Source organism: Nansenia antarctica (genome assembly GCF_963989245.1).
Source record: "Nansenia antarctica genome assembly, chromosome: 15".
NCBI classification, from domain to species: domain Eukaryota; kingdom Metazoa; phylum Chordata; class Actinopteri; order Argentiniformes; family Microstomatidae; genus Nansenia; species Nansenia antarctica.
The window spans coordinates 2,100,656-2,110,655 of record NC_137685.1 but is presented as its reverse complement, the minus strand read 5'-3'; the positions used below and the strand labels follow the sequence as shown (position 1 = coordinate 2,110,655).

Here is a 10,000-nt window from a genome sequence, read left to right as displayed (position 1 = left end):
AACATCTCAACACGTTGGGCTGTAGGTTCACTTGACTTTCACAGAAAATGGACCTGCTACTTCCAGGCAAGGCAAGGCAAGTTTATTTGTATGGCACATTTCATACAACATTTCATACAACATTTCATACAACGGGGCAATTCAAAGTGCTTTACATACATTATTTAAAGATACAGCAAGAGGAGCATAGTAAGAACATAATTACAATGAATAAAAGCAAATATAAGAAGTAAATAGATAAAACATTTAAAAAGACAATAGTTAATGGAAAAAAGACATTGATAGAAGTGTTTGTGTTTAATCATAACTGGTGTAAAACATGAATGTTTTTAGCTTAGATTTAAACCCTTATGGGTTTGGGCCTGTTTGAGTTCTTCAGGGAGTTTGTTCCAGGAGCATGCAGCAGCGTGACTGAAAGCAGCTGCACCGTGTTTTGTTTTTACTCTTGGAATTATTAGCTGATTCCAATAGACTGTCCTGTCCTGTCTCAACCAGTACCAAACATGTCTATGTAATATTGTTTGAGTATTCAGAGCATCTGGAGATGGGAGCTTCCATCTTTTTTTTCACTTTGTGACTTGAAGAGCTTCCCACATGAATGAATGAATGAATGAATGAATGAATGAATGAATGAATGAATGAATGAATGGTCTTTATTGACGGTGGGGTATCGAAGGTGAGGTCATTTGTGCCGTCAACGAACACAAAGATATGGCATCTATCAACCAACTTGCCAAGATCTGCACCTTTCTTTTGGTAGAGAAACTCTGTTCTCATGCTCTCCCCCCAAAAAAGGTCTCCTTCTCATCTTCTCCGTATTGTGCGCTGTTGAGCCCTCAATACTGTTTCAAAGCCTAGGGTGAAGAGAAGACACTAGAAGGTCAGGTAATATAAGATTACCTTCCTTGCTGCTAGCATCACTGGTGACAGAAACCCACTAATGGTTAGGTGAAGTCAATAGCCTCGAAAGGGATTAATGCTTCGTTCTTTGTGTTCAATGTCGGTTCTCGGTAGTACGGGTTAGTCTATTCTTAGGAAATTAACTGCACTTTTGAGACCGCACTCTATTTCCTTGACATGGAGCGCTATTCCGTCCTTTCGTACAGTACATACCGAGCTAGTTAAGTTATTTCCAAACATTTCCACCGGTGACAACCCCGTTTTCCACTGGTCATTCTAATAACAGTTTTGTGTTTTTCCGTGCAGGTCAGGAGCTCGTGCAGGGGCGTATAGTGGGAGGCTTTGCCCCGGGCCCAAACTCCATCCAATACATTGTGTCACTGCAGAGCACCAAGGGACAACACTTCTGCGGGGGGTCTCTGGTGCATAAGTACTGGGTGATGACGGCAGCACACTGCAACATCGGGTAAGTCCGTCAGTATAAAGAGGTTCTACAGCACATGACGTTAGAATTATAAGGTTCTATCTCCATTTTTGGTAAAAATAAATAAATAAATGTTTTTTACATAATCTGATCCATTAGGTGTTTATTAATGCCTGTGTAGTGTTATTTTTAAAATGTTGACATTTTTGAGTTAGTAATTAATAAAATACAAAGGTTCCATCTCACAAAACATAACGGAATGTAAAAACTTTGACGCTCAATATCTCTGAACTGCCCTAAACGGAGATAGAACCTTATCATTCTAAGCTCACGAGCACCTAACCGGAAAAAAAGGTTAGATTGTTGTGATATAAACTATTCTGTACAAAGTAATTGTATTTCAATGATATTCATACTGTATACCATATTTAAGCACACACAAGTTCATACATGAAGCAAATATCTAAAAAGCACGTGTCTCCAAACTATAACTAGACTGCAACCTTCAGTAGACGCTGTCTTCGTCGTGACTTGTTAGCAACCTCAACCTCAACGAGTGTTGGGAGGTCAAACCTCAGACGCCAGAGACCCTTGGCTCCAGCAGGGCAACCTTGGCCTGTACTGTGACGGTGTGTGTTACACGGTCAACAGAGGTCATCTTGTCAGGTGTGAGAGCAGAGGTTAGATAGTGTCATACTGTCCCCAGCTTCTCACACAGGGAGCTATTGTACAGCTATTCAGTTTTTCTGTGTCTCCAGTGTCTAAATATATAACAAAAAAATAAAATAAACCTAGGTTTAGAGGAAGGTGATAGAAGAAGGTTTTTCCTTCTTGGCCTGAGCTGGATTACTCTTCCTGCTACGACTGGTGGATTGATGATTCACTTGCTTAGTATTCAAATGTATTGATTGTAAGTCGCTTTGGAATAAGGCGTCTGCTGAATGGCCAAAAATGTAAAATGTAAAATGTACAGTACTCTCTCAGACACGGAACTACTGTTACAAAACGTCACCTAACGTTACCTAAGTTTTCCTAAAGCATCAAATTGGTATAAAACGAGCAGATGTTGCAAACATTTGAGATGTTGTAAACTTGTAACACACAGATGTCTCATTACTACTTTAAATGATAATGTCCCTTTCCCACTTCTGAAGAACACTGGCAAACATTTGTGAACTTGAACGTACCTCTAATGTCTCTCTCTCTCCCCCCCCTTAGGGCAGAGCACATGATGATAGTGGCTGGAGACTACTCTCTGAATTCCTACGAGGGGACTGAGCAGTATTCAAAGCCCCACAAGCTCGTCCCTCATCCGCTATACAACAAGAGCACCAACAACGCTGACATCATGCTCATTAAGGTACAGAGGTTAGCAGGATAACCATACTTTACATTGTATATCATTTATGCCAGAGTTATTACCAGTAGGATGACTGTAGAAATGGAATGATTACCCTGTAATGGACTTGTACTGTAAGTACATGCATTTATGAAGTGGCTACTTACAGTGTCATGTTGCCGCTGTAACTGTTACTGAACTGAACTGACAGTATGGCATTAGTAAATGGTAAATGGTAAATGGACTGCACTTATATAGTGCCTTTTGTTGCTGCTCCAAAGCTCTTTACAACGGCCTCTCATTCACCCATTCACACACACATTCACGCACCAATGGCGGCAAGCTGCCATGCAAGGCGCCGGCCGGCCCGCTCACTGGGAGCAATTTGGGGGTTCAGTGTCTTGCCCAAGGACACTTCGACATGTGGCCAGCCGGGGCTCGAACCGCAGATCTGCCGACCTTGGGATCATTAGGCGGCGACTCTACCTCCTGCACCAGAACTGACACTTCCTTATCTAATGACCTGTGGTCACCTACTGTGCCTGGTAACCCTGCCCTCTCTCTTCTCTTCCTCCTCTTCCTGTGTGTTTTAACCCTCTCCAGCTGAGGGTCCCCATGGCGATGAACCGCTACGTGTCCCTGGCCCCCCTCCCCCGGCAGGGCACCAGCATGAGGGCAGGACACGTGTGTCAGGTGTCAGGGTGGGGCTACACCAGCCTGGGAGAGGGCCAGATCCCCCCCACCCTCCGGACCGTCAAGCTGCCCATCGTCTCCACAGCCAAGTGTAACAGCACAGAGTCCTTCAACGGAAACATCAGCGCCAATATGATCTGTGCGGGATACAACTCAGGGGGCAAGGATGCATGCAAGGTACCCGTTAGACCTAAGTATTATATAATGTTGAATACTGTGAGTTCTGGAATGGAACATGATATGGAAACATGCCCATCATAGAAATACAGCAGTTGTGAATGGCTCAAAATCCATGTTGACTTTCATTATTCAATTCAGAATTACTCACCCTGGACTCCTTCAAATTAGCCCTCAAAACCCATCTGTTCTCCAAGGCCTTTGGCCCCTAGTCACTGTTTCAGTTTTGCTTTGTTTGTTTTCTGTTTTGTCTGTCTGACCATTTCCCTTAGAATTGTAAAGCGTCCTTGTTTTTTTTGAAAGGCGCTATAGAAATTAAAGTTATTATTATTAGTAGTACAGAATTGACCCCAACTCTGGAATGGCATACATACTCTCTAACATATCTCTAATCTAACTTTTCCACCCTGAATAAATCAAACAATTATTTTTGTCCATATGCCAAATCTCTCTAATTCATTCTCTCTAAAACAGTTATGGTATGGTGTGTGGTTGCTTCAACAGCAAGGTCATGTCAACACCCTCTGCCTGTGAGAGAGAAGAGCATGGTGACTGAGTGAGAGTGACAGTGTGGTCTGGTCATTTCCAGGGGGACTCCGGCGGGCCTCTGGTGTGTGAGGGGCGGGTCTACGGCGTGGTGTCCTGGGGCAGCGGCTGTGGGGACGCCAACTTTCCAGGAGTTTACACGGCAGTGTCCAAGTTCCGCCGGTGGATAGACCGAACCATCTACCACTCATACACACGCTGTCTGAAGTTTTGAAGGTCGCACTGGAAAATATAGCTTTCACACACATTTTCGTGACGTTACAATTATAAGGTTCTATCTCCATTTTTGTCCAAATTTAGTTTTTTTTTTACATAATCTGATCCATTAGGTGTTTATTAATGCCTGTGTGGTGTTTTTTTTTTTTAAAATGTTGACATTTTTGAGTTAGTAATTCATCAAATACAAAGGTTCCATCTCACAAAACATAATGGAATGTAAAAACTTTGACGCTCAATATCTCTGAACTGCCCTAGACGGAGATAGAACCTTGTCATTCTAAGCTCACGAAATATCCTATGATTCACTCATTTTCAATAGAAAGGTCAATTCCATGGAAAGCTCACAGCTATTTTAAGTATTCGCCAGGTGCCTCCAGTAAAAACACCAAAACTCTTTCACCATAATGAATATTTGATGAAATTGAAATCTTTGAGCCCAACCCAAACTCACTGAACTTATCGTTCCAAAACCAAATCCATGTTCTGTTTGGATAGAAACCTTCCCCTTAATGACACCTTACGGATCCTCAGTGTTTGAGATCAGTGTGTTTATGCTTTTGATTAACAACTTGTATTGGTCTACTTTTATACAAATAAATGGTTACATAAAACAAAATGGTTTCACTTAATCAGCTTTCCAACTCTTTTCAGAACGAGATATGTTTGTGTAGAAAGTGACATTTATGGTGTTGTTGCACACATACACTTCCATTGACTTTCTCAACAGCACACTATTGAATGTATCCATAGTAAGTAAGTAAGTAAAGCTTTATTTATATAGCGCCTTTCGTACATGAAATGCAACTCAAAGTGCCATAATATATGAATGTATACATATGTGTGTGTGTGTGTGTGTGTGTGTGTGTGTGTGTGTGTGTGTGTGTGTGAACTATCACAGTGCATGATGTATTACTGTTGTATCTGTGTAATGTAATAGGCCACAACAATAATGTAATTATTCTTGGGTTTGCCCTTTTTACTACCATATAAGGACAATGGACGCAGACATGAGAATCTCAGACCTGTACCTTGACTCCTGATGGTCCAGAGGGACTAGGTGTGTCATGGCTGTGGCCCCCTTTATCAATAGTTGTCATCATATTGAAGTTGGCTCTGTTACAACTGCAGGTGTCTGGTTTCATAACCTTTCACTCCTCGCTGCCGTGTGGAAAACGATACCTGCGTGATGGGGTCTGGAAAAATACTATATTCAGTTGATTTACTCTCCATTTGTGTCTACGTGAAGCCGGTTCCCTTTATGCTTGGGGAGAGAGTGGTGGTGTCATTACCACAGGAGAGAGACAGACAGAGACAGAGAGAGAGAGAGAGATACGCATCCAATGTAAAGCCTTAATCTGTGGTGATTCCTACTGGGATTTGAATGTGTTTTGTGTGAAAAAAGAAAAGTCAGACAGGGCTTGTTTAGTGTTCTCATGACGGGCAGGGCCCTCCCATAGGGCGGACCCTGCCCCTAGCTCCAGACACAAACAACACACATAGGTACAGGAACGTTGAATCCTATTGTCACTACAAAAAGGAGCACTGTCTGTTTAATACATGTTTGATAGTGATAGCATGCCACATTTAGAGTAGCCTACAGTCCGAAAATTCACTCAAATAGCCACATTTCATTCACATTAATGAAACATTCACACAATGACACATTCATGAAAAGGTTAAACACATACTGTGATTATTTTTAGTGTATCATTTAGCTTCCACATTGGACATGAGCCCCTCGGCCATCTGTGAAGACATGCTGATCTACACAGGTCTAACTAGCAGAGTTTGAACTTGGGCCCGCTCAAATGGATGCTACCGTTATACCAACAGGACACCCTCATGGTACAAGGGCTATATCTATCTGGGTTTCGAAGTTGCATGCAAGGCCCAGGGTACCTCGTTACGAGAGCATGATTGCAAATCTTACTTACTTACTTTCCTTAGGCCCTTAACTCCCAGTGGAGCATAGGCCATCATCTCTGCTAAACTGAATCTCAGTGGACTCAACAATCAACACAAATCATAAACCACACCACACCACTCCACTCCAAACGTGAGAACAGAACGCAATGCAGGTTTGTAAAGATCTGCAGGGGCCTTATTACACGGCTACAGGCCCCTTCCCTAACACCTAGGCATTAGTTGGTGTCTCTGGAAAAAAAAGCAATCATGTAGCCCTCTGTGGAAGGTCCATATCGCTCTAATCTAATCCTCATCCAGATCAGAGCACCGTTAAGTGGTAAAGGATCAGAAGAGAAGGGGGTTGGGAGAGAAACGGGACAGGTCCATGGAAGGCATGGTGCTTCATATGCTCAGTAGCCTATCATCACACAGCCTATGATAATGCTGCCCTCATCTGGCGAGGCTTCACTAGGTGGGTCCAGATAGTCTAACACAGACAGTAGGCTTCCCCGCATGACATGGATTCAAACAATAGGTCCAAAACAATAGGTTGATCAAGGTAATTTGTCCTCCACGCTCAACCTTCATATCAGAAAATTCCGTTTATAAAAATCTGGTTCAAGCAAAGAGGAAACCATCATCATTTTCATATGTCCGTTCATGTTCATATTTGTAAAAAATCAAATAAAAAAATAAATAATAATAATCTATTTTCATTTCGATTACAGCTAGATCCCAGCGAGTGGATCACAAACCCCAACGCGAGAAGATCAACTCGAATCTTCTTATTTGGGCTGGACAAGAAAACCCCGCTCGTCTGCCCGCTCCTCTCCTCCGCCTGCTCTCCCTCAGGTCCGTGTGCCGCTCCTCTCCTCCGCCTGCTCTCCCTCAGGTCCGTGTGGCGCTCCTCTCCTCCCCCTCAGGTCCGCGTGCTGCTCCTCTCCTCCTGCCTGCTCTCCCTCAGGTCCGCGTGCTGCTCCTTCGCCTGCTCTCCCTCAGGTCCGCGTGCCGCTCCTCCGCCTGCTCTCCCTCAGGTCCGTATGCCTCTCCTCCGCCTGCTCTCCCTCAGGTCCGTGTGCCGCTCCTCTCCTCCGCCTGCTCTCCCTCAGGTCCGTGTGCCGCTCCTCTCCTCCGCCTGCTCTCCCTCAGGTCCGTGTGCCGCTCCGCTCCTCCGCCTGCTCTCCCTCAGGTCCGTGTGCCGCTCCTCTCCTCCGCCTGCTCTCCCTCAGGTCCGTGTGCCGCTCCTCTCCTCCGCCTGCTCTCCCTCTGTGCCGCTCCTCTCCTCCCCCTCAGGTCCGCGTGCTGCTCCTCTCCTCCGCCTGCTCTCCCGCAGGTCCGCTCCTCCGCCTGCTCTCCCTCAGGTCCGCTCCTCCGCCTGCTCTCCCTCAGGTCCGGGTTTTGCATCGCTCCCGATTTGCATTTCTCCTTCTTCCTCCACAGCAGCAGGCAGCAGGCGGACCACGGCAGCCCCACACACACGCGCCTTCATCTCCAAAGCGACACGCACAAGAACCCGTTTGGACATTTTTATAATAATGCTGCCGAACCTTCCCGACAAAGGAAATTGAGGAAATTTCATTTTAATATTTTAATCGCATTTGTGTTTGTGCACCAGCCAGGACACGTGCCGCCTTCGAGGTAAACAGAAAGGGGCTCGCTCTGCTCGGTCGTGACTGCAGGTGATCTGTGTGTCTCTCTGTTTAAAGAACCACAGGGCTTATTAGAGACGTCGAGCGTCTATTTCCTTTCCTTTCTGCGCCTTCCTTGGGTAAATCGAGACGCCGTTGGAAATGTCGGAAGTCCTGCCGTTCAGCGAGGAGAAGATGAGCCATTATGGTAATGAGGGCGACGAGGGACACCTGTCCTTCACCTGTCGCCTCCAGGACACCAACAACTTCTTCAACGGCTCAACGCAGAACAAACGCCCGCCGAAGCTTGGACAGATCGGCAGGAGCAAACGGGGTAACTATCCGTTATAGCATGCACTTGCATGAAGAGGCATTTGACAGCCTAATTGAAAACATCTCCAACAATGCCACACTCCGTTATCGGAGTGTGGCATTGTTGGAGATGTTTTCAATTAGGCTGCCAATTGATAATGCCTGGGCCATGTTTCTACTAGGATTACGCAGGCAATCGCAAAACAATCCGTTTCCACCTTGATAAAACTGTGTCTGTGCACTGTAGTGGAATCGTGGAATAGCATGTTTTCAGATCATCGTGAGAGATGCATGGGGATTTAAGGGATAATGCAATGGGAATGCAACACCAAGTTAGATGCGCAGTGCGTGCGTGCTGTCAAATGCCTCTTCATGCAAGTGCATGCTCAACCGTCTCATCCCACCCCTAATGCATGCTCCACGGTCTCATCCCACCCCTAATGCATGCCATGGTTGTTGTGATTGTGTCTGTGTGGGGGTCTGTATGATTCTGTTTCTACGAAAAACACAATGAATGTTTGTCAGATGTGTGTGTAAGATAGTATATCTGTCTACATCTGCATGAGAAATTAAACAACAACATTTATTTACTGGAAATATTTGACACTATGTGATGTTTGTGCCACACACACATGAAAGCTCCATGCTAGATCCCACCATCAGTGGCAAAATAACCCAATAACAACAAATCACGTCTCCTCATCACGTCTCTCCCTTCCTTGTCGTCCACAGTCGTGATCGAAGATGAAAATGTCGACGACGCACTGAAGGAAGGCACAGAGAAGACCACCACGGAGGCTTAGAGAACACCCCCCCGCCCCCCCCCCCAAAACCCAGAAACAGACATTCTCATTTTTCTACTCGATATTAACAGTTTTAATCCAAAGACACTGTATATAAGCACTTTCGCTCATGTGGGCAGCAGCAAGCAACTTCCAGTTCTTACGCCAGGCAGGACCACCTGGGACACACTGGCAGAGCGGGCAGGCGAGGGAGGCAGATGCCCAGGTGGACGCTGGCGCTGCGATTCACCATCGCAGTTTTTCTGAGCTTCTCTAGATCACGTGACCAGTAGAAGATGGGGAGAAGAGGAGTCCTGTTGTTGGAGGAGGAGGGAGACAACGTCTGTCTAAATGCAGAAATCAGGGAAAGGATTTAAGATGATATAATATTATAAAACTAAAAGCACACACTCTCTTATATCAATCAAACTATATTACCATTCTTTTACGCACTTGAGTTTGACAAGTGTTCATATAATATTATGAATAGCTGAGAGAATTGTAAATATACGAAACGGTAGCCCAACATTTTATTGCAACAGGAACAGTAAAATGGTTTGTCGTAATCTGTCTGATATAAAAGACATTATTTATTGACCCCTTTGGAATACGTCTTTTGCAGTGCTCAAGGCCTGAGGGAGAGTTTTTGTATGCAGGGAGAATTGACCGAATGAAAGTGATTTCCTTTTTTTACTTATGATATTTTGATGTTGCCTGAGTTTTTTGTTACCATCCTTTGCAGCTGTTGAGTCATTTATATACCGTGTACCACCCGTTTGTAAGCCTCCGAGGCCCAAGCCTGTATTGTTGGATACTGTAACAGTACACACCCTGTTGATAAACTATTTATATTGCATTGTGCATTATCGTGTGTGCCAAATACCGCAAGGGATATATCAGACAACTTGTTTTTGTTGTGCTTTCTATACATTTAACTGTACAATTTTGTCGTTTCGTTGCCATTTTCAGGGCTATTTCTTAAAACACTGAAATACCGACTCCTGCATGGCAGAAATTGAATCATGCATGCATGGCAAAGTTGTGCAAAATATTGTGTACTCTCTTGAAACACCTT

The 10,000-nt window shown here is 44.6% G+C and overlaps 2 protein-coding genes across 2 annotated transcripts in view; both read left to right on the top strand.

The window, feature by feature from the left end:
• LOC308170912 (trypsin) overlaps positions 1-4,293 on the top strand; it is a gene marked incomplete at both ends in the record, with an annotated part of 6,001 nt that extends 1,708 nt beyond the window's left edge. Inside the window, 4 exons of the mRNA XM_080545766.1 lie at positions 1,207-1,366; positions 2,543-2,684; positions 3,267-3,533; positions 4,123-4,293. Coding sequence (XP_080401892.1) covers positions 1,207-1,366; positions 2,543-2,684; positions 3,267-3,533; positions 4,123-4,293 — 740 coding nt within the window. The remainder of the gene's footprint in view (positions 1-1,206; positions 1,367-2,542; positions 2,685-3,266; positions 3,534-4,122) is intronic.
• Positions 4,294-7,993: 3,700 nt separating this feature from the next.
• Positions 7,994-8,946, top strand: camk2n1a (calcium/calmodulin dependent protein kinase II inhibitor 1a; the record flags this gene model as incomplete). The annotated part of the gene is made up of 2 exons (XM_080545524.1): positions 7,994-8,165; positions 8,876-8,946. The coding sequence occupies 2 exons, from the start codon at positions 7,994-7,996 to the stop codon at positions 8,944-8,946; spliced, it is 243 nt and encodes an 80-aa protein (XP_080401650.1).
• Between the last annotated feature and the right edge of the window lie 1,054 nt (positions 8,947-10,000).